Consider the following 25,570-nt stretch of genomic DNA (forward strand, 5'->3'; position numbering starts at 1 on the left):
ATTGAATTTGTGAAGAAAACTTTTTTCACATCCCTCCATGGAACACAGCAAACATATTGATTTACTGATTATATTCAATTAAATTTCATTGAATACAACTTTATTCATCCTGGAGTAAATTGCCAGAGAATGCTTCAAATTACAGTAACACTAAGTACAGTAACCACAATTTTACCAACTCAGACAATCATGGGTTCCCCGGGTCAGGGTCACTCACTGGGCCCAGTTTTAGAACAATACAATATTAAATATCAGGCAAAATATACAAATATACAAGATAAAAGTGTTTTCAAGGAGCAGATGCAAAAAACAGTGCTTATAGGAGTACAGTAAGTACAAGAGTTGCTGAAAATGAACCAGGGAACCACGTGTAACAACAGCAAAACTATATCAAAATATCCATTTACAAACTCTCACACAACTCGTGCAGAATAATCCAAGTCTCATTTATCCAGTCGTATGTTCAGTACTTCCCAAACTCATGCATTTTTGCTGAAAAACCTTAGTGTTGGAGTCTGGCTTTGAAAAGAGCATAGATAAGTGTCACTTTGAGTTCAGTTTTAAATACTAAGGGGAAAATGATGTATGCATAACACATGCATCGCCCGGGTGCACTTCTCATCAGTACATGAGACTATTCATTCTGAAGTGTTCTAAATAGTATAGTTTCAGCAAAAAGGCATGTGTTCGGGAAGTACTGAGTGTACGACTGGATAAATGAGACTGCACGAGTTGTGTGGGAGTTTGTAAAAGGACGTTTTGATATAGTTTTGCTGTTGTTAAACACAGCCCCCTTTGACTTCAGTTCATCAAGAATTTTCTCAGATTTTGGATTCTTTGTTCACAGCAGAAGCATGTGAGAAAAGCAAAAAAATTTTCCTTAATTCAAGGTATAATGGCTAACTGATATACAAAAAGTCATTTTGTGGGTGAAGAATTCCTTTAAGTAAAATCTTGAATGCAGGACTTACACTTATAATAGAGTATTTCAACATTGTGGTATTGGTATTTTTACTTTTAGATCTGTGTACTTTTCCCAACACCGTTTAAAGGGTTCTTGGAAAAGTAAAAAGCCCCAGACTGTTATTTTCAATGGTTTCTGGGGTAAAGCTCAGCTCCATCTTTGGTTACAAACTTCACAGCATCCATTTGAAACCATAACACATTATTAACGTTATCACTTGAAACTCAATACACCGAGGCGACGTCAAGTGTAATTCCGACCACCGGCCAGATTTCAAACCTTACACAGGAACAGCTGAGATTTAGCACCTGCTAAGCTCTGTATTATTTCTATGATATGATGTGAAATGTGATAGGTAAAAGTGTAATCTTATCAGTCTCATTATTCTGCAGAGTGAGCGGGGTGGTGGGGTGGTGTAGAGGGTTTGAGGATGAACAGGGAATTTTTTGTGCATGGGGGAGATAGCCGAGGGGGTCATAGTGTTGGCATGTGTCTATTGTCTGAGACAGCCATTGTATAGGGGGGTTTAAAGTTTAAAGTCTATGTGTGTGTGTGTGTAGGCAGGCTAATTATATTCTGCACAGCCAAGGATGACCTGGCCCGGCCAAGCTTAATTCACAGAGCAGGATGCAGTGCAGAGGAGGAGGAGGAGAAGGAGGAGGAGGAGGAGGAGATCGAGTGCAGCCAGGCAGCAAAAGAAAATAACTGACCATTCATTCTATTTGTGCTTTAGTTTGTAGCATTTTGTAGCATTTTACAGGTGTGAGTTTCTGATGTGTGTCTGCTAAAAGCTAAAAGTTAGTAATATATTATTAATATGTTATATGGTATTTTGATACCATCTATTACTATAGTATATTACATAAACTTGTCTTTACATTTCTTGATTGCCTGATATCAGACAGATCTGTCAACTTGTTACGCTCAGTTTCCATCTTCAGTCTGACGTTGCATCCACTCCTACCAATTTTCATGGGGGAGGGGGATTTGTTTTTCTCTAAACAATCACTAGAGACCAAAGTATTCAAGGGTTTGGATCCAGGCAAGTCACATATATCAATTCCGAGTGCATATAAAAGGAGCAGTGTAACATTTTGGTAAATGTGTTTGTGCTGAGAGCTAGATAAAGGCTCTGACACACCAAGTCGATGGTCAGCGGTCAGTCAACGTTGGACCATTGGTGAGGGTCCTTCACTTTGCAGTGTGTCCTGCACCGTTGGCCCTTGTTGTCACTACTCTGCTTTTTTCTGCCAATTGCATGTTGAAATGTAAAAAAAAAGGTGAAAAAAACATGAAAATAAATCAAAACCTACATGACTGGCCCATGTTGGAATTTAATTTGAAAGGACAGACACAGGAAGTGGCCACTCTCAGCAGTCAGACAGGAGTCAGGTTAATTTCCAGGGCTGGTACCTGCAGTTATTCCACAGGCTAGTTAATAACATGTCGGGCAGGAAATCCAAAGTGTGGGATCATTTTGAGAAGGTAAAGGACAAACCCAAGGTGATATGTAAACTCATCTTCATTGGTCGACTACAAACATGACGTATCATCTGAAACATGGAAGTAGCTACATGCCCATTAGCCACTTAGCACAATCATTACTGCTTTGCCGACAGGCGGCTCGCTCAGACTATATTAATGAAGGTTCATTAGGACGGTTTTGTATTTCTCTGTAATGCTACTTATATTATTCTTTGTCAGACCTTGAACTCAAACCATTGTGTTGCCCCGCCCAAAATATATAATTATGCATACAGGCACTTTCTCTTAGCATCACCATCTACAATCAGACACCTTACATCTTTATATAATCAGGCACTGAAAAAAATGAACAACAAGCCTGTCCGGTGGCATCACTGCCGCATATTACAGCGATACAACCTTGAATTGGTTTCCAAATGCCTCAAAGGTCTAGCTCCAGAGCCTCTTTCCAGATTTCTCTAAAGACAAGACAGTAATGGAGTAACAAGGAGCAGCCGGAACGGCAACTGTAAAATACCACATCATAAATCTAAATTTTGACAATCGGCTTTTTCCATAAAGGGCCGTCAACTCTGGAGCACATTACCGACTAAAACCAAACTGATTATAGATTTAAAGTCCTTCACAACAAAGATCAAATGTTGGCGAAATTTTTTTTACCCACTCTGAGCTGATGCACTCAAACTTCTAAAGAGGGTATTAGTGTATGTGTATAGTGGTATGTCTATTGTAGAAGAAGTATTGTGGAATATGTTGTGATTTATGCATTGTGGTATATGTACTGTGGTATGTGTATTGTAGTGTGTGGACTGTGGTTAATGTATTTTATTGTGCTTTCCATGTTTGTAACGTATTATGGTTTTAGGATGTTTTAAACTGTATATTTTCAATAACATTTTAGGCCTACATGTAAAAGCCAAACTAGGGACAAGAGTTAAAAATTAGCAATAGCTATTAACGCTCTGTGCAATACATCAGTCTCATACTCTGTACTGGAACTATGTTAAATTGCATCGTTCCTATCAAATACAATAAAGATAAAAAAAAGTTATACTTCTTCTCAGGAAAGCACCTTGTATTCCTGTGTGACCGACTGATGTTGACACCTACCACAGATGTGGACACTGAATATGCATTAAAAGTTTAACGGCCACTTGAATGAAAAGCCATACGCTTCACGGCATCAAAAGCAAAGTCTATTGCAATGCGTCTTGGCCGCCAAAATTATGCATCTTCCCTGACCGCCAAAACATATCCCCTTTGTATTCTCTCCCATTGTATCCAAATAAGGGTATTCAAATGTGGATGTGGTCGAGAGCGACAACATCTGTCTTTCCTGTGGACATATGTAAAACACTATACCTATTGTCAATTTTGGAGGGATCCTGTTTCTTGTTAAGTTTCCCTCCAAACTGAGTCAGCCAATTAGAAGTAGTGTGGGGGGTGGGAGAGCAGCACACAAGACAGACAGCGGTGAACCTCTGTCTGACCCCCAGCTGGGCTCCAACAACACTGCCTATCAAGCTCACCAGGCCTGGGGTATCACTATAGCACCACTGGGCTGCTGATAACAATACTCTCATCTGGATCTCAGATAGTGGGATTGGGAGATGCTCTGTTAATTGCAGCTAATGAGAGTCATAAATGTGGAGTGAAAGGGGCAGGAGGTGCCGTCCTCTAAAGGCAGACGACCAAAGTGGGTTTCCCTCCAAAAATAAAGACGAGCCAAACCATTCACAGACCTGGCTTTGCATACAAACGCCAGGCAATCATGACAAGGTCACCCACACACTGCCTGCTCTAATGAGGGAATGCAGCATCTATAAAGGAGCAGGACACATGTTTGCATCAATCTGGCTACAATCAAAAGCTGCGGTGTCGACTGCAGATCTTTTGTAGTCTAAATTTACCCTCAAACCTCACGTACCACAGGAAACTTCCTGTGCATTCTGTGGCGACTGCAATGTGTTTTCATTTGCGTCTTCTTTTTTTTTTAAATCCTTGCCTGTCGCTCACAAAAAAGCACTGACTGTCAAAAGTGAAATCCTCTAGAGTTAGCATTGGAGACACTGTGTGAAGAACCACTTTAAAGAGTCTGGCCTGTTTACCCTCCAGCTAAACTGTTCCCTTGTGTGCTTTAGAACACTGAGGAATGTGAGAATCAACGCAAAGGACATCAAGGTTGGCCGCAGTATTGACGCTGTCCCTGAGTGAAGTCGGTTCAATGACACCATCATTATCTGCTTACACTATGATAAGGATCCGAACTCTTTGTCAGGATAGGACTACAATCATTATTAGCTCCAAGGATTGTCTTTATACTACAACAGCACTTTGAGAGGAAAACTAAAAGAGCTGTGAGGGCCACGAACGATTAATTTCTTGACCCTACCATTAAATTATTTTGCTCCAAGTTTCACACAAGTGAACAAAGGAAAGCAACAAAAGCTTGACAGTAAATTAAACGTCTGCAGATGAGTATGTAGAAGTAAGTTAGCAGAGATGTAGTGGCATCTTGAGCTCTCAGCTGTCTCAATCAGCACTTTAGGCTGCATTGCTTAACAATTTAAGGGTTGAATCAGACCAGTGTTTGGCTCCATGTGGAAGCATGCAACCAGTAGTGGAAGAAGTACTCAATTCTTTCACTCAAGTTAAAAAACAACACAATGTCACAGCACTCAATTACTGTAAAAGTAAGGGCCAATCCCAGTTCTCTTCCCTTAACCTTACCCCTTGGTTTCAAGTTTACTCGCCAGATAGATTCCCCTCAACGACAAAGGGGTAATGTTGAGGGGTAGGGAATTTTACCTACGAACTGGGACGCCATTTCATGCAAATTAGCGTAACAGACGTGTTCACCTACAACGGCATATCGTCGACATAGTCTTCAGCATTAATGGCTTCACGGGGAACTCTGTAGATATTCATGTCTGCTACATCGTGAATTAGCGATTTTCAAGCGTTCATATTCTCACGCTTACAGAAAACAATGCAAATGCAGAAACATAACAGATTCCGACATATTTTGGAATTTTTGCATGTTTATTGCATGTTTCCTGTGCAAAAATAGTACTACAGTTGTGCGATGGCTTTCTCATGGATGCTGCCATCTTCCTGGAAAACTCGCCTGGCTGGATAGTTTCGCAATGTATCCTGGGAAATTCAATCCCCTCAGTTGAGATGGGTTTGTAAGTGTGCATTGCATGGCCCTTCAAATTAAGTGGGGATTTTAAGGGCTGAAAAGCACGTCCCTAAAGTTTGGGACACCCTAGCCCTTCGCGGGAATACGCAAAAACAAGGGCTAGGGCCAATTTTGAGGGGAAGTGTGAGTATTGGGACGGACCCTAAAAGTCCTGCATTCAAAATTTTACTCAAGTAAAAATACATGGGTAGTAAAAGCTAAATAAACTGAAAATATCAAAAGTAAAAGTACTCATTATCACACAGACAACTGGCCCCTGTGAGTGTTTTATTATGTATTACAGTACAGGGTGTCTACAGGTACCAGACACTTAAATTTAATAACTTTAAAGACCTTTTCATGATCATTTTTAATCAAATTCAAGACTGGTTTTGGGTAACTCATCTTTTTCTTATTCAAGTATTTCAGGTATGTACAGAGTATATACATGTTCTCGTGCAGAGGTTGTTAATGTTGTTTTTAAACTCAAGAAACTTTAACAGCCTATTTCCCACTATAGTTAAACTTACTGTGGAGGAAAAGTCAGCCAAATAACCACCATCTAATGCAACCAGTGTGTGAAAAAGTTGTAAAATACATTTTGGTTTCTCTGTGAGTTTTGAAATTTTATTCTCATTCCCTGTTTGGAAAAAAAGACCTTTCAAAAATCAGTGATATCCCAAAAAGTTCATCACCAGTGTGAACCATGATTGATTCAGTAAGCAACTCTTATTTGTTTGCAAATCATAACTGTTATCAGAATAATTTGATGAATGAGTTCGTGACTTGTAAAAGTCAGAATGTCCCCTCAAGTTGGAACAACAACTCAAGAGGTTGACGTCAAATAAGCAGAAACATGGCGGACAAAAGTACATGTTTGGTTGATGGTAAGAACGTTTTTATTATATATGAGTTATGTAATCTACACTTCTGCCAACAGGTAACTGCAAGTATTGAGTAAAAAGACGATATTAGGTTCAATGGGAGGTTTCAAGATTTTTAAGATCAGAAATGTGGACGTTCAGGCAGAGGACCCTGAGTCATGTTGACAAAAATAAATTAAAAGATGGATTAACAAAATTAGATAAAACATTTGTGGCAATTAAGACATCACAAATTCAAATATAAAACTATTAAATGACTTTTAAGGCCTAATATTTCCCAAACTGAATTTAGGACATTTGAAGTATCTTAAGGACGTGCATCATACATTTTGATGCATTACAGCAATTACAGTTGTAGATATTGCAAAGTAACTCATTACTTTACCTGTCAAATGCAGTAAAAAGTTAAATATTTCCCTATGAAACGTAGTGGAGAAGAGGTATTAAGCAGCATAAAATGGTCACAGTTGAGTGAAAGCACTTCAAAACTGCACCTAAGTATTGTGCTTGAGTAAATGTAGTTCCACCTCTGCAGGCAAAAGGTTTTGCAGTTTCTCTTTCAGGGTTGGTCATTCTGTTTTGTTAGACATCAATATGTCTATTTAAAACAATGCACAATGCACAAACACTGAGACTGAAGTCACAAAAAAAAGATATCTATTACAGGGAAGGACATTAAAAAAGAAACAACCACAAACCCTAAAAGTCACGGGTGATGGATACTTCCTGACGAGGGCACAATAGATGGAGAGCTCCATTTTAGACACCTGCAGCCTCTTCCCTCCATTTTGCTAATGAAAAGTCCCCAGGGCACCCAGCTGTGACCTCTGACCCCAGACGCTATAATTAGGTTATATTTGAAGCTCCTGAATGCAAAAAAAAGTGGATTGCCGATGAGTGGAGCTATAAAAAGATTCAAATAAGCATCTTCAAAGTGCTTTTAAAGATGAATTTGTCACAAAGACACATAAACACAATTGACAATGATGAATGGGATTAAACAAGTACAATAAACTAAAGCAAGACCATGTGTGTGAGAGTGTGAGAGTGTAAGGGAGACAGAAAGCAGAGAGAGTTGCTGCAAACATGTGAGTTTGCTGCAGAAAATGTGTAAACTGAGACTTGATCCCAGCTGCCACAAACAAATCTCTTGTGATTTGTGTCAGTTTGACTAAATCTCGAGATAATTCGTCGGACTATAACAACTCGTGCAGAAGTTATGTGAGATCCCAATGGACGAGATTAAAGCACACAAGGGCCGTATGAAAGTATCGAGACGGAGCAGCTAAGTGATCTATTACATGTTTAGAAAAGCATTAGTGAGCATTCTCAGGGTGTCTCTGTGCGTTTCCAGCTGCGTTTGCTATCAACCCTCTCTGACACTGTTTATCTGGTATAGGGCCCTCTTGTATTCAGTTTCCCACTGGGCTTTACACTAACACACACACACACACACACACACACACGGACACACAGACTGAGATGAGAGGCACAAAGAGAAATTTACTGTCATACAAACAAACACATACACAATCAGGATCCTGAGAAAGTGCAATGAGAGAGCAGGTGTCAGTTTTCACATGCGGTTCTCATGGGGGCTCGGAGGGTAAATATCAGCACGAGTTTTTCCGTGCTCCTCCTCGCACTGGTTCTTCTCACAGCCTCTCGGCCACCATTCGACTCTGACTGCAGAGCAGGAGTCCCTCACCTGCATGGAGAGGTGGGAAAACGGCAACTTCCTCGCTCTCACTGACTCATCACAACACTAAACTCCAGTAGAGCCTCTTTCCTATTGTCCCTATTTAAACTCATTTATAGCTAAAACTTTGACTTTCTGTGCTTTTTATATACAAAAAGCATGACTGGTTAAAGTTTATTAATGATGGAAGACGTATTCAGATCCTTTACTTAAATTAAAGTACTAATACCACTCTATGAAAATACTCCACTACAAGTAAAACCCTGCATTCAAAACCTTACGTAAGTAGAAGTATTCAAGGATTATCAGCAAAATAGGCTTAAAGTATTACAACTCACTCTGAAGTCGTCGAAATCCAGCGCATGGGCAGTGACTTATGGCGTCAGATACTGACGAAGAAAAGCCATCCTTTAACGTTGGGATGACACGTGTCCAGTTAACAAACACCGACTTTCACTCAAGAGCGGTGTTTATGTCCCATAAGATTATAAAGCCAAATCCTGTTCTTTTTTCCTAAACCCAACCACATGCGGTTGTTGTTGGAGGAAAGAAAATGTCAATTTGCAATATTGTACTGATGTAGTGTGTTTATATTTAAAGAGACTGTATGTAAACGGTAATTTCCTGTAAAAACTGAAGTGTATTTTGAAAGAAGACAATGCATGTAACAGGCAGAACTTGACACCTCGTCCTAGAACATCAACAACCAAAGCACCCAGGGTACCTTTCACGTCGGATCCAGTCATGGAAGGTCCATGACCAAACGTCTATATGTGACAAGGTCGAAATGTCAGAATGTGTTGGTTGGGTAGGTTAATCTACAGCAATGCATCTATTCTGTAAGATTCTCCTGTGAAAACCAAGACTCTCTAAAAAGTCAAGTTTCCACGTTGTCAGAAAACCAGCCCTGATTTCAGCTTTGTGACAATGCACTTTCCAAGAGGATTTCTTAAGAGTAGGAGAAAGAAGTAGGAGAAGAGACACTTCATCCTTCAGTTCACAACAAGTGTGGAGATAGAAGGTTTTCACTGGACAGGAAGGAGCTGGAAAACTGCGAGTAACTGAGAAGTAACTAAAGCTGTTCGACAAATGTAGTGGAGTAAATAAAACAATATTTCCCGCGGAGATGTGGTGGAGTTAAAGTGTAAAGTAGCATAAAATAGAAATACTCATGTACTGTACAAGCGCCTCGAATTTGTACTTAAATGTATCTTATGTTAATACTTTGTGAACCAGCTACCCCATAACTGTAGATGATGTGAAAAAGGAATGATAGTCGTCACAGTGATTAAATACACATGCTTTTACTACGTTTTGCTCACAGAAATAAGCAAAGTATGTACTTTTCTTTTGCCTTCTTTTCAGTTTGATACCTGGATACATTCATCCTGCAATTGCATGTTAAAATATGTGACCCCTCCACATTCTGGTACTCAGGATATGAAGATTTTTTTGTCATTTACCCTAAAATGATTTTAAAATAACTTGATTCCACTGCTTCTTCAACATTATTTCCCATGACAAACCTCAAACTAACCAGGCAAAACAGAAGACGCAGCACAATCCTTCAGCGTGAAGGGCATACTTTCTGCCACCCTGAACGTGGAGCTGATTGTCAGAGGATCCTGACGGGGTCTTAGATCTCATTACCAGCAGATAGATGACTCGGTGCAGGAAAACAAACAGCGGCGATGTCAGATCAACCGGATTAGCACCGAGGTGCCATGGGAAGCTGCTGAGAAGTCTGGGAACGAGGATATCTCAACTTCTCAACTCAGATCAGATCGTCCTCTCTGCATTTCAGCTTGGACATTAGCAGTAGTATGCTGCTGCTCCAAACTGTTCTGACAACCTGTGGATCGGCCTTCTTCCTGGTGCAGCACATCATGTAAAGGATGTGTTCACTCCCTTTTATAACAATAGACAAATACCGTGTGAGGCTTTGATCCTGCTGCAGATTTTGGTTTCTTCTAGATGTCAGTCGCGTCGAACTTATGTTGTGTTACAGAGATAAACTACTTGCTGAAATCACTGATGCATTTCTAGTACGTACAATATATTTGTAACATGTTTTCTAAGACTGAAAACATGCTAGATGTGGGTTTATAGTACTGTATGAGCATCAAAATGCCTTTGTACAAACTAAACAATATGTATTGTTCTGTTACAAGCAAGTTAACTGCATGTTTGTTTAATGTTCAACATAAAAGATGTCTTTGCAAATTCACTGAGATTTCTTACGCAACCTTCACAGCCATAAAGTTCTGACTCCCAACAACGAATGGAACGAATCATCGATTGCTCTTACACACACACACATGATCCTGTACATAAATGTCAGCATTTATGAAAGAGACATCATGTTTGAAAAGAGTCTCTGTGTCTGAAAGAGCGAGAACAGACAGCGACAGAAAAGTTAAACACAATGTCAAGGTCTCGTAAACGCCAGTGACACTACACTGTCACTAACATCCTCCCCATGTTTGCAGTCACACACACACACAAAGAGGAATACAGTGTGCCAAGCAAACAGACACGGCGCTAACACACGCATGCAAACTCTCGTATGCGTACAGCAGCGCTGTTTGAAGACGCTCTCATTGGCGGGCCGGTGAGAACACAGTAGACACAGGGAGGGAAAACTCTGCGGGAATCTGGCGAAGTGGTTAAAGTATGAGGACAAGCAGACAGTGATTCATCAGAGTGAAAGATGGCATTGTTCTGGATGCAGAACGGAAACAAGTAGGTCTGATGGTTCACACACTCAGACTGGCCTTTAGTAGTAACTAATATGGTGTAGACAGAGCTAACTGTTTCCCCCTGTTTCCAGTCTTTATGCTAAGCTAAGCTAACTTTTCACACACAATCCATCCCATTACCCGTGGCTTTTTTGGCGATGGAAACTCTGAGTAACTAAAAGCATGACTAAAATTTCCATGGCGATAAAACAGTTGATAACCACTTCAAATGAGTTTAATCTCAGTGTGTTTGAACTGTGCGATCCATATGCGCATACCAGTGCATTATACACACACGCCACATCAAAGCTGAATATGATCCTCGCTGGAGAAGACTGTAGCTCAGGTCACACCAGGGTCACAAAGCGTGTGTGTGCTATTGTTTTAGTGGACGCGTGTATGAATGCTTGCACACTGATGCGTTTGACAAAGTGTGTAAATCTGACTGTCCGTGTGTCTGAATACACTGAGCACACGTGGATGCTGTGACATATTCGTGAAGTCCATAACTGAGTTTAGGCACTAATGTATTCATTTTTCTTTGACTGGGTCACTCCCCCCTGTCGCTCGCCACTTTAAACACCGCTGCTTTGAAATGCCCTGCAGAAAACAAAGCTCCGTCCTGCTGCAGACAATAAAGCAGCTGGATTTCTGCACATGTGCCTTTGTGTTGGTCTGAGGCCTTGTCATAACTCCATCTGAGGGGCCTAGACTTTCATCACGCACACACACACGTACATGGAAAGTCATTGGCTCCGGGAGATGGATGGCAGTGTTAGCACAAAAGAATATTTGATTTGGTTATAAATACCACAACATGAAAGAGGAGCCCAGCGGGGTAAAGGGCAGAGGGCACGACAGCCAGAGGAGGCAAAATCTTCATTATCATCGCCATCATATATGATGCGTCTGAAAATCAGGTTAGCATCACTGAACTGTGACCAGGGCTTTATGTCTCGTCTTTTCCATTTGATTTGGTCTCATGAACATTTCAGACGCCTTTGAAATGGCTAGTGTTGTTAAGAAATAAAATGCTGCAGAATGAAAGTATGCTATTGATCAAATCCACAAGAAGCTTTATTAAAAGATCAGTGGATTAGGGATGTTAAAAAAGGCAATTAATTAAGATTACAACAAGGATTTTCTTTGTGTTTCTCTCAGTCTAACGACCATAACTTGAACAGAAAGTGGTTATGAAAGAAAAGTTGTAACAATATTTTGAAAACCTAAGATTCCTCTGCCATAAAATCCAGCATCATAAAGTTTTAAAAGCCTGTTCCACCCAAAAATATGTTCCCCTTGTTGTTGTTGGGTCCTTGTGACATCACAACTAGTTAAAAAGTGATTACTAGTCCAATAGGCAACTTAAAGTGTGATGTGGAAAATCAGAGCCCTGACACACCAAGCCAAAGGTCGGCTATCAGTCAGTGTTGGGCCATCGTTAAATGTCTGTTGGCATAGTTTTTGTGGTGTGTCCTGCATCGTTGGCACTAGTCAGTCTTGTTGGCTTTTTTTTCCGGCCAGTTCAGCATGGATAATCAGTGTTGGAGTGAGTGACCTGACATGGTACCTTCGTAAAATCAGTCTGATAAAATGAGAGCCCTGTTGGTCGAAGAAACGGAGCCAAGAGTGTGCTCTGGATAAACAAACATTCATTCATACATTCCGACGGCGCTCCGAGTTTATGAACGGTCCAGTTTGTGCACTCCAACACTCATGATGAGTATTTCGAATGCTCCACCCACATCATCTTCCTCCATTGTCTAAAACAAGCCAACAGAACTTGCTAGCTAGCGCTAACTAATGTCTGTGGAGAACTGTTTTGCCTCCAGCTAAGCCCTGCCCACCAGAAAATGTCATACTGTTTACTAACAGTAAAAAGGTCTATAATTTGTTCTTTTAACATCGGGTTGTGTTGTTAATGTGCCAACTGGCTAACTAACGTCTCAAATCGGCCCTGTCAGTGTTCCAATTTCCCTTTTTTGAAGGATGAATACAGACTACTGCCACCTGCTGGTATGGAGAGTTATTTCGCGTCACACAGGCGCAGAATATACATGCTAGTTGGCCACTGGCTGCAATCTCTGCAAGTTGTTTAGCCTTCGTCGCCACTAGTTCTTTGACGTAGGTTTGTTGCGTTGGGCCTTTAAAGCCTCCAGTGCTCATACATCAAGAATTAATTTTATCATAACGTAGCAGACATCTTGTGTACAGTACTTATAATTCAAAAATTAAAAATATTTGTACATCGGTAAAGTCTGGATTCCTTTAAGGAGGGAGGAGTATATGTCATTTTAATAACTTTTAAATAGTTAAATTAAAAATTAATTAATTTTTAGTCAAATTTTGTTTGCTGAAAAACCATATCAGGCAAAACATTCTTATTAAATGCAGGGTATTTAATTATTTTTATTTATTTATTTTTATATATACTTTATTAATCCCCGAGGGGAAAGTCAATTTAATTTTTAATTATTCTTTTATTTATATAATTATTTATTTTTAATTTATTTGTCTGAAAACATATCTAGATGGGCACTGTAAATAATAAAACATTTTTAAGATACACTCATAGAGCACTTTTCAAGTTACAAAGCGCCTCACAAAGGGCAAGAAAATAGATACCATCAAATTATAAAATCATTAGATTTACTAACAAAACAAATAAAACCAATTCCAGCAGTGTAAGACAGAAAAATCTAAAATTAAAAAGGAATAAAAACTAAAATAAACTAAAAGTAAATTCTCTAAACATGCCAGTTAGTCAGACACAATAGTGACTTGATTACTGTTGCATAGTCATGCAGCAGGTCAGACGTCCCTCCCCCTCCGCTGTGTGAGTGGTTTAAAGTTTCACTTCTCGGACTCTGATTGGTCCCTGAAGTTTTTCTGAGGGTGCATAACTTCAGAGCTCTGCGTCTCTCTGACGCACAGCAGCCGGAGAGTGCGGAGGAGAGAGTTTAGTGTCTAGCGGTATTCTCTTATCTTACACATCAGGGTAAGAGGATACTAAACTATGGAGGTTATCAGAGATAGAGTTTTATAGGGGAATTGTATTCGCAGAGGAATTATCTTCTTCCAACGTTTTATTTCCTTTTTTATTTTTATTTTTTACTTGTGCATCCTCCACTGTCGAAAATGCATGCTTTCGGGGTTTGGATTAACGCAATTTGGATTTTACTTTTTGCCATTTTTCACGAAGCTTTTTCGAGCTACTCTGAAGACCAGTGCAGCTGGAGAGGCAGGCAAGTATTTCATATTGCATGTGCGCTCTGTGCATTTTGGCTGAATGAAAAGGTGGTGCAAAAATGCCGCTCAAAGATGCTACAGGTGTCCCGGCTGGTGAAGGACAATGTGTGTGTGAATGCAACATGTTGAGACTTGCTATTAGCGCGCAGTGAAAATGTTTAGTGCTCCGCTGCGAATGCGCCTCCGGGCTGTCTGCAGGAGGCATGGGGGGTCCAGACAGACAGGAGACTGGAGGATTAATGCTGATACTTGGAGGAAAAACATGCGGTGTGCATGCAGTTGTTGAAGGGTAGTTCCATTATAGATATACTGTTGAAATACCTGCAGAGGACTTTTGTGGAAGTTTGGCCCTTAAAATGCAATGATTGGCCCCTGCTACCACAGGCTGCCAGCAGGCGGCGTCTTCTCTGAGTGTGTCCTGATGTGAAAATATTTTTTACTGTCATCTTCTGTTTCCACTCATAAATGTTTGGTTTAAGTTGCCTGTCTGCTCACATTTAAACCAGCTCAGCCCACCTTGCAGTTCAGCTATTTTAGGAAAGTATCCACTGATGATGCTGATGTTAGGAACTTATTTTCTAAGTGAACTCATGCCTGGAAAAAATAATATAAAAACCTTTACATAACCTTTTCTCCCTCCCTTTTTCCTCCTCACAGTGGTTTGTCCCAGCAGCAGGGCAGCGTGGAGCAGATCTCCCTCCACTGCTCTGAGGGCACACTGGACTGGCTGTATCCCAAAGGGGCCCTGCGCCTCACCCTCTCACCCCGCCTGCCCTCTGTGGCGGTGGGGCCAGGCGGCAGCAGCTCGGGCCTCATCACGGCCTGCGTCAAGCCCTCGGAGCAGTTCCACGGAGCCCAGCTGTACCTGGAGAGAGATGGGGTCCTGGAGCTCCTGGTAGGGGACCGTCTGGAGTCTTCGCCCCCGCCGAGGGTTCGCTGCTTCAGCCGCCTGCCTGGGGAGAGGGTGGCTCTCTTCCTGCAGGCTACGCCTCATCAGGACATCAGCAGGAGGATCGCCTCCTTTCGGTACGAGCTGAGAGGGGACTGGACTGCACGCCTGTCGCTGGACTCCAACCCCATCAGCAGTGAAGGTGAGACAGTGAGGCATTAGGCGGCCATGTTGTTTTGAGTGTGGCTACTTGGGGTCAAATAAGGAGACACAGCGAAGTGTTTTTGCTTAAATTTGTCAATTCTAGCCATTAAAATGCGTCTTTATCCCAGAGAAACAAAACTTGAACAAAAAAACCCACCAAACTGTGGTCAAACTTATTTTTCTTCCTTCCCGAAAAGTTTGGAGGATGCAAGGGTTTAACCCACCACTGATGATATTATACACCATCAAATCCTCCCTGTAGATGAATCATAATTCATAACAGGCCTCTGTGGGCTGGTTGGACTTTCCACAGCTCATGCAGAGTGCAGAGAGGAGGAAGTGGCCAAAACTTTCCCCAGAGGCGTGCTGGTTTGGAGTAGGAGAAGGGGAGCCGTGGAGTGGGGAGGAGGGGGGGACAAAAGCACAGTATGTGGGGCTTTCTCCAGAGTCCAGAGCCCTTTGAATGGGTGCCGCATGAGTATTCTGGGATTACTGCCGTCGCCTAGGCGACATGGAGGCCTCTGCCCAGCTGAGATGCTCCCCTCTTTTGTTGAGCTGCCTCTCTGTGGGGAGACTTGTCTGTAGGAGTATACTCCCCCCTCCTCTACATCTCTCTCCCCCTCCCACACACACACACACACACACACACACACACACACACTGATTAGGCTTGGAAAGGGGTTTGCTGTGGACTAGAGAGGAAGGAATCTCATTTATCAAGAGGTTTTCACTAAGAAGGAGAATGTGTGGGGTGGGCAAGGGGCCTCCAAAGAACCACAAGGAGAACTTTAAAAAATGCCAGGACTCTTTTTTGTTGTCTACCCACAGCTCAGTCAATGCAGACGGACAGAGCTTTGCTGGTTTAAATTTTTTTGTGAATCTGCAAATCCTGTTACGGATTTTAGCAAGGTGCACTGTACTTTTTTTGTTTTTTAGAAAAGTTGTCAAGCCTTTGCAGGAAGAAAGGAGAGTACTTTGTGGGAAGTGGGATTGTGCGCCTTTAAAAAAAATCTTTGAAGTCCTCCCCCACTCCCTCTCCTCGGCCCCTGTCTAGCAGGCTTTGATGAGGTGTGACTGTAGACACCCTGAAAGGCTTTAAGTGGGGAAGTTTCATCTGGCCTTTAAATCGTCTGGGGTGGAAGCACCTTAAAGCCTCGCTGGACCTCCTCTGCCAACTGTAAAAGTAGCAGCTGTCTGTTAGAACGCAGTGGTTGGTCTCGCCTTTGTTGCTCGTCTTTGCACAGAGTTTAAGGTCCGGATTCACATCTCACATTCCTGTGCATGTGATCTGGAAATGCGGTCTTTGATTTCCAGAGGCCCAGTTAAAGTATTAGCATATAGGTGTTTTTTCAAGCAGTTTAGAGTGTTATGTGAGGTCACCAACTGACTCTTTCCCTCCTCTTGTTGTCTCTCCAGAGGCCTGCAGACCCTGCAACAACACCGAGATCCTGATGGCTGTTTGCACCAGTGACTTTGGTAAGTTACCTGATACAACATGCACCCTAAAATCACACATAAAAAACCCAGAAAACCAGGAACGAAATGTCATCATTACATAGAAATCTGCTCCTCTCACTCGGCCAAGATTAACAAATTAAACCAGACCACCACAAAGTCCTGGCAGCAAAGCTGTAGAGCATAATGATTCCTCGACAGGATCTACAAATGTGTCAAATCGGTTTAAAAGCCAGAGCACCCCAGTGCCTCCAAATCCCCTCCTCTCAAAAGTGCAAAGGTTAAAGGTGAAACAGCAGCTCTCCGCAACCCCCCAACACACAGGAACCCCCACTGGAGGCACTGTAGTGGACTAATCCTGACATCACCCCCCCAGAGAAGGAGCAGTGGACTAATCTGCAGGCCTCTGATTGAGCTGTAATGCCACTGAGGAGAAGTTCAACTGCCAACAAAAGTTAGGATTAGTGAGCAGGGTTGGGCCTTCGTACGGCTTTTACCATGGACTGGTGGCTCAACAAAGAATCACCCCGCTAGCTAACGTAGAGCAAAATGTCGTCAACAAAAGTATAGCAAAACATAAGTTAACAAAAGCACATAGATTTAAATTCTGTTTCTTGAGGTTACTGTAGAAATTAACCTGAGTGTTCTGTTTATCCACAGTTGTGCGAGGTAACATCCGATCAGTGGTGGAAGACGATAACCTTCGAGCAGCGGTGATCAAAGTCAGCGCCACCCGGGTGTTTCGTCAGAAGTATGCCCTGTTCACCGGCAACAGTCGCCTGAGCAGCCGGGGTGAGGTCAGGACTTTGCTGCAATGTGGGGTCAAACCTGGGCCCGGCAGCTTTCTCTTCACCGGCCGGGTCCACTTCGGGGAGGCCTGGTTGGGCTGCGCTCCCCGTTACAAGGACTTCCAGCGGGCTTACACTATAGCCAAAGCAGCCCAGCAGATACCCTGTGAACTTCCAGTAGACTGAGTCAAAACTCAGCCACTTGTCTACCACTCAAGAGTCAAGGCCACATTGAAAGCCAGGCCAAACTCAGCCCTGTTCCATGTTTTGGAAGAAGCCACGTTGTGCAACCGTTGGCCAATGCAGCCATGGTGCCACCAACGTCTTCCCAAAGGTCTGAGGAGTGAAATGGACTTCTCCCAGCACCATTTCAGTGCAATATGTAGTCACCGGGTCAAAAACAACCTGGTGCAGTTGTGACATGAGGGACGTGGTTGAAATGAAGATTATAAGCATTTGGCATTGGACAGTTTGAACACACAGCGATGCCATTATGCAGGGTCAGAGAAAATCTATTGAAAAGCTTTCCATTCGGGATAAATTAAGTCAAGCCATTAATTCAGGCCTATTGAGAGTCATTGCTTTGAAACTCAGGAAAATTTATGAAAAGTTCTATAGAAAGCTCACTGCCTACTAGTTGGTGTCCCAGCGAGGATACACTTTAGGCACCTTTTTGTTCAGTAAATGTCAGGCCATGGGAAAGTGATGTTTTGCTGGCAACCCCGTCACTGGGGTCATCCTCAGTATTATTAAGGAGATTATTATTAAAAAAAAAAAAAAAGTCCTCATTGAACGAAATGTTAAAAAATATATATTTGCACTGATAAAGGAAAAGGGAATGATCTGGAAAGTGTGATGCTGCAAGCACTGAAAACCAAATAAAAAGCAACTATATGTAGCATAGTGGAGCGATTGAGAATTTAATATATGTACAGATGATGTGAGCACGTACCGTAGTGACACAAAGCTAAGGCTACCTGAGCAGCAGCTCAAACTAGTGCTGAGAGCACTTTCATATGCTAGCCAACTCTGAGATTCAGTAAGGAGATACAGGCTTTTAGGAGGCCTGTTTATACATTTCAGTAGCCACACGATATTTCTGCAAAACTAATTGGACTTAAAAGAGAATTATTTAAAAAATATGTGGGAGTGGAATTGCAGCAGTGTTGCCAAAGCAGTTACACGTTTTGTTGTCAAGTCATTCACTGCTTTCTGCTGATGTTGTCACAAGATATTCACCTGTATATAGCCAGCAATGTTCATAAAACTGATGACAACAGCCATTCATATCCGAAGTCCAGTGTTATCATATGATATAAACGTGATGGTATGGATGAACAAATTCTTGATCCAGCTTTTGGTGGAAAACAAGTTATGACACTGGACGAGGCTAGCTCAAGAGAAACACAATAATATGCATTTAATGTGTAAAATTCTGCTCTGTTGTATGATTTCATATCTAATGTGCACTATATCAACAAGGGGAGGGGGTTCATACCAAATTACCGCAACATGCTGAAGCGGTATGTCTTAAATGCGTACACTGCCATTTTTGCTGTTTGTTTTCTATGTGAATTTATGTCAATAGCAATGTGAATGTAAATATGTTTATAAGAAATTTTAGCATGAAAAAAAAGTCTGTGGAAAAAACAACATTGTGTCAGTATTGTGGATTATTTTTGTGTTTGTCTGCGTTATTAAAATATACTGTGAGAAAACACCAGTGTATTTGTTTTCTTCTTGAAGCCTTTCTCATATTCACTTTGAACTCTTTGGTCGTTTCATGCTACACAAACGTTGGATCACTCATTTATGAGCACACTAGTCCTCTCACCTAAAACATCAACACAGTTTAACCTACACCATAGTATTTGGGTCCAAAGGTTTCTAGCATGGTTAACTTTTCTCAGACATAAGTCACTTCAAGTACCCATGAATCACATCCCTGAAAGCTCAGAACAAACGGCGTGCCTGAGAGAGCGAGAGGCCTAAAAGGCGGAGAGATTTAAGGAGTGTTCAGGACCCTGAGGGCGTTCGGACGGGGAAGGAGGTAGAGAGCAGCGCTTGGAATTCTGTTGTCCTTAGCCTCCCATTTTCAGGATTCAGGAAGCAATAAATTGCCATTAAGGGAGTGGCGTGGCAGGCTCGGTTGAGCTGAGGTGCCACACAGTCGCTCACTTTATCCTGCCCGCGTGTGCACGAGGACACAATCAAACCAAATCACTTTTCCACTGCACTTCAGACATGCGCCTTGAGCCTGTTTGTTTCCCAACACGACTTAGATATTATCTACAGCATCACACACCATATCTGTCACCCATTTTCTCCTCTAACAGATGAGGAATTGCATGGTAGATAATACAAAAACGCTAATACTGCTGAACATCTACAATAAATTCACCACCTGTTGCTCCTCCTTGGAAAAATTCTGCATTAAAATGTACATGCACACACCTCAGTGAAATCTCAGATTTACTGCAAGCTGTAAATCTGTTTGAAAAAGAGCAGCTGGGGAATTTACATGGTGTTTTGGTTAAATGGGAGGGAAAAAAAAAAAATCACAAAAGCTCTACATGCCTTCCGTGTCTGCTGAGCTATCTCCCATAGAAACCCTGACACTGGCTTGCCACCGCATCAGTAGTTCATGTGAGTGAACCTCCAGCCTCCCCAGCTATTTACTGCCTCAGTGCTCCTTTAAAACATCCCGTAGCTGGGGGCCCCGAGCTGCTCAGCTCTGCACAAACACACGCACACACCTCTGCCCCCTTCCCTTCAGTACATTTGAGGTTACTGCTGCAGGGCTGATAAGCCAAAACAAAGAGCGCTCAAATTATTCTCCAACAACCAATACATCATGTGACATTTTGACAAAGCTCAACTTCCTGCATTGTTGTTACATCTTTGCGACCCCAGCGTGAACCCCCAAAACTGCAGTAATGATGTCAGTGTAGCCACAATGACACACTGGCACAGTTTGCACTTACTAAATAAACACTATTGCAACTAGTACGGTTGAAATGTGTGCATACGTGACAAAAAATGTTGGGAAAAATAGAAATTTAATTGTGTGCATCTAACCTCTATATGATTCTGTTGCACACACTCCTTTGATGCCGACTGACTGTCATTTGTTTTGCAGAGCGCTGCAGACACACAATAAACCCTCCTCCCCCTTTGCTCCTCTCTTTATTCTGTCCTGTTGTGTTGTTGAGGTGAGGTATGGACACGGCGAGGCGGGAAGTACTCAGGACAGGGGAATCCAAAGCGTTGGGAGAGAGTGTGGTTGGGTGTGGACTTCCGTCAGCCCCTGGGGGAGTTTGAGGGAAGTGGCCGGAGACAAAGCTCCAGAGATGAGAGCGCAGGCAGGGGGCAAAGTGCTCCTGGACACTCCCTTGTAGTCTAGCACAATAACACCCCACCCTGCACACGGGTCCTGTATTTGCAGCAGAGACTTTGTCAGTTAAAGGTCCACAAATCAGACCTGCAAACCTGTGATAGTGACAGATATGGAACCTGCTAATCCCGTCTGATAGTGGACCTATCTGCATGCATTCACTGCAATCTCTTAATTCACTTTCACTCCTGTCTCTCACTGCATAAAAGCTTCTCACACATATCCTTCACCTGGATCTCTCCACTGCAACCATCTTTTTATGGCCTCACCATCTAATCTTTCCCACAGCTTGGCCCACAGCTGCTGTTGTGGATCCAAAACAGTGGTTGCCACACACTTGACGCACAGCTTCTCCATACACTAGATTAGTAAGAAGTGATTAACAGACAGCTGTGGATCTCATCAGGCCCTATTTTCCACACAAACAAATAATTTCACTGTACTGGAAATCTAACCCACCGCAACCACACACTGGGCTGAGTGGTGTGTCCACCTCTTCCCGTGACTCAGTGGCTGCGCATCCTGCTGCCTCTCCATCAGCCTGGCACCAGCTGACAGTGAGCTCCGAGCCCATGACCACACTTTGGCATCCCAGATTCCCAGCTGACAATTTCTGAGTTCCCATAACACCCGCGCACAGCTGGTAGTGATGATTCCCGGGTGGAAAATGTGAATGTTCACGTCTGAGAGCTTGTTAAATTGTTATGCATAAGTTTTATCATCAGGCCAGGGAAAACGCAAGCTGTAAGCAATCGGTGAGCATGATGCCAGGACTCTTTCAGTGCAACAGTTTAATGATGCACTGACTCATATTGGTCTTTTTGTGATGAGCAATTTGCAAAGAGTGATGAGTAGCCTGTATTCACAGGGCAGAGTGAGGGCAGGAGAGAATAACATGGTCAGCTTTAAAGTTGAGTGGGCAGTGTGGGTGGGTTGAGAGGTCAAGGCAGAATAGAGAACAAGTGCAGAGCGGTGCAAGAGCATGTTTATCTGGCCATGTTATCCCTCTGAAGTACTGAAGGGAGGAGAGCGAGGAGCCCCCTTTGTTCCTCAAGAGCCTGCAGATGGCTGTAATCCCTTCCAAAATGCGCACTGAAAATCAATCAAGACAGGGTGGACATGGTGTATGAGTGTGGAGGCGGGCGACACTTTTCTCAGGGAGGGGGTCCCGCAAAGAAACACAAGTTGGGTCAAACAAGCGTCTTTGGTGCTTTCCCGCCAAAAAAAGTATTGTAAGGAGAGACACAGGGAATGAATTGCGACCCCCTCCAATGAAGGCCCGCTCGCTACCCCTCCGTTTGAACTGAACACAGCTGCCATCTCCTCACCGTATCCCGGGGGCTGACATCGCTGGCAGGGGGTACGACCACAAAAACCTCCAAACACTGACATCATCCTCTAATAAGGCTACTTAGAGACATTCACTGTGGCAGGATGAGGGGAAACAGGCTCATGTAGTAGAAAAGAGATGGATGGATACATGCTAATGTTTAACAGGTAGGTTTATCATGTTAACCATGCATGTTAGCATGCTGACAGTTGTCAATACAGTGCTGCAGGGATGATGTTTTTTGTAGGCATATTTGGAAGTTCACACAATGCTCTGGTTCCCTTGACGAAAAGCCAGCAAGGTTTTTTTCCATTGGATCTTGGATTATTGCAAAAAAAAAGCTCTGTGGCAAACAAAAGTTTATGATCCTGACACGTTTTGTTAAGCAAAATTATCTTCACTAATCAAAGCCACTTTTATTATTTTTGAAGTGTAAATACAATCACCAGAAGTACAAAGCTAACTTTAGGCTAAAAACAAACTACACCACGGCCATGTGATGCCAACGTCGCCACCAGAAAGAGGCTGTTAGGCCGTGTTTGGCATGCTGTTAGCAGCTGTCTTTTTTAGGATGTGTTAAAGCTACAAAACTCATGAGTCGGGTATTTAATGATGTATTTTATGTTGTAGAACAAAAATGAATATAACAAACTCACAATGACAATTTGTCAATTGAGTACCTGCTGCATTACCTTGAATTTGTGAAGAAAACTTTATTTTTCTTGCATGCCTCAACTTGAATGGAGAATCTAAAATGGCAAACATTCTTCATGAATTGAAGTAAACAGCAAAACTTCACCAAAACATCCATATAGCATGTTCTGAGTGTGCCTGAGCACACGTAGGCATATGAGCTCCGCTTAAGCAGAGTTCAAACGCACAGACGTGCCCAAGTACACTACTCTGCTGTGCATGAGACTGTGTGTACTGATGGGTTTAAATTGTAATGTTTTAGCGAAAATGCATGTGTTTGGGAAGTACTAAGCATACGACTAGATAAATGATGCTTGGATTATACTGCACAAGTTCTGTTACAGTGTGTAAAAGGATGTTTTGATATAGTTTTGCTGTTGTTAAATGCAGACCCCGTTGAATTCATGAAGACTATTCGCCTATTTTGGATTCTTCGAAAAACTCAATTTGTCCTTACAAAGTCAAGGTAACATGTGGTGAGACATTTTGCAGGTGAAGCATTCCTTGTGTTAACCACAGAACTCATTTCAGGCTTCTATCCAAAAACCTGCTCACAAAATTCAATTACTTTGTGACGAGGGAACTGGAAGTGCAAGAATGTGAACTTGTTTCTGGGTCTTAAGACTCATACCTAAACCACTTTATTAGCACTAAACCCAAGGTACTGGAGAGGCTGATAGGAGTGTCATTAGTATTGAAGGTATTTGGTGGTAAAAATTAAATTATTGGACACATACATTTTGGCCTGATAATGGTGCTGGCTAAAAAGTTAAAGGATCACCAAAGTTATCACAATATGGGGACATGAATGCCCGAAGCAAATGTTATGGCAGTTCATCCAATAGCTGTAGAAACAACAAGTCGTGAACCTTATGGTGGTGCTGGGGAGTACCAGTGGATCACCAAGTCAATAGGATTCATCCTCTGGGGACCATTAACATCAGTACAAAATTTAGTTCGTCAAGCGGTGGATAGGTTGACATAGCCATCCCTAGAGCCACGCTGCTAGCACAGCTAAAAATTTAAATATTCCCGAAAAACCTGTTTTTAAATATGAACATGTCCTTAGGGTGCTTTACATTTTCCTACAGTTTATCACGTGCTAAAACCCTCATCTATAAACAGAACTCATGTGGCTGACATCAGCCTTCTAGGCTCCACAACCCAGACAGAGTCTACTCACTAGAAGGAAACATACCTGTATTTGGAAGGGCTCTCCAACCCTGCCAATTAACCACAAGGATTATGCTTTTCTCACAGAACCTGTCTGATTGTCTCTACACAAAGAGGAGAAACCTCCCTGGCAGTTCTTCTCTCACTACCTGCCACCCACCTCTGTGTTTCTCCCATCTAATCCTGCAGTACTGCCTCCCCTTGTGCACCCCATTTTTTTGCCTGTTATCTTTCTCCTCAGAGAAGTCCTCTTGGGTTACCTCCCCAGAGACATATTGCACTGTGCCTATTGTTCAAATTGTTTATTCGAAAAGAAGTAGGCTGGAACGAAACTGCCACTCACGGTGGTTTTGTTATGTTACTAGTATCTCATTGCAGTTCTCTCCTGCAAAATGCAGCCTGAGGGTAAGATTTGTCAACAGATACGCCTGGTGCACAGGGCAGTAAGGTCTTTAAAAACATGACGATATTCAACAGTTCTCTTATTATGAAACTTATATGCAGGTGTTTATTTATTAGTATTAAAGGAAGGACACATCATTTGACACAGAAATTGTGTTATATGATTAATTAATAACATGTATATTAAGGTTTGAAGTTCCGTCCCATTTCTCTTGAGCCTGTCTAACTACTACATATATTAATGACTGCCTACATTTCCCAGAATTCATTTGAACAGTCTTTGGAGAAAAGTGGCAATATCATTACTTAATCGAAGACAGGGAAATGGGCATATGTAATAAATACCCAGCAAGCAAACTAACTTATGAACAATACTGTATACAAAACCTGTTTTAATTTTTTGTTTAAGCTCATTGAAACAATAGTAAACCTTGAATAGTAAAGCTTGAAAACTGCACATAAAATATTTTAATATGTCATGTTTTTTTTTTGTTTGATGATTTGAGAGGACAAAAATTAAAACCAAAACCAAATTTTGTGTGGCCATGCAGGTAATTTTGGTTTAAACATCTAGTGTGTAGAATTGAGTATAATCTAGCAGTGAGGTAGCAAAATGCTAACAGCCCTATCTAGAGTCAGCGTTTAGTTTGTCCGTTCTGGGCTACTGTAGAGAAAAACACTGGGGACTCTGTGGGAGAGTGCCCTCTCCGTATGTAGATATAAAAGGCTCATTCTAAGGTAATGAAAACACAATGACTCTTATTTTCAGGCGATGATAAACTAATGAAAACTGTTTATTATATATCATTTCTGCCCTTCAGCTTAAAAAATGGACGTAGCTACCGTGACGTCACTCATTGGTTTGTGGAGTCCCGTTTTGAAGCCTTCAGTTCGGCATCTTGGAGTCGGAGGTGACCATATTTGTGACTACTGGCAGATGGCCTGTCACTCAAGTGGTCCACCCGTAATTATGCGTAACTTTAAGCCTTAATAAAAATGTAAACAGATGAGTTATGGCTGTTGTCATAAATGTTGAAATTAG

The 25,570-nt window shown here is 42.1% G+C and overlaps 1 protein-coding gene across 1 annotated transcript; it reads left to right on the plus strand.

Moving 5' to 3' along the window:
- Nucleotides 1-13,860: 13,860 nt before the first annotated feature.
- Nucleotides 13,861-19,254, plus strand: metrn (meteorin, glial cell differentiation regulator). The gene is made up of 4 exons (XM_050060473.1): nucleotides 13,861-14,196; nucleotides 14,858-15,291; nucleotides 16,710-16,769; nucleotides 17,409-19,254. Exons 1-4 carry the CDS (start codon nucleotides 14,090-14,092, stop codon nucleotides 17,720-17,722), a joined length of 915 nt encoding a protein of 304 aa, XP_049916430.1. The 5' UTR covers nucleotides 13,861-14,089; the 3' UTR covers nucleotides 17,723-19,254.
- Nucleotides 19,255-25,570: the final 6,316 nt, after the last annotated feature.

This window comes from Epinephelus moara, chromosome 13 (genome assembly GCF_006386435.1).
Source record: "Epinephelus moara isolate mb chromosome 13, YSFRI_EMoa_1.0, whole genome shotgun sequence".
Classification (NCBI taxonomy): domain Eukaryota; kingdom Metazoa; phylum Chordata; class Actinopteri; order Perciformes; family Serranidae; genus Epinephelus; species Epinephelus moara.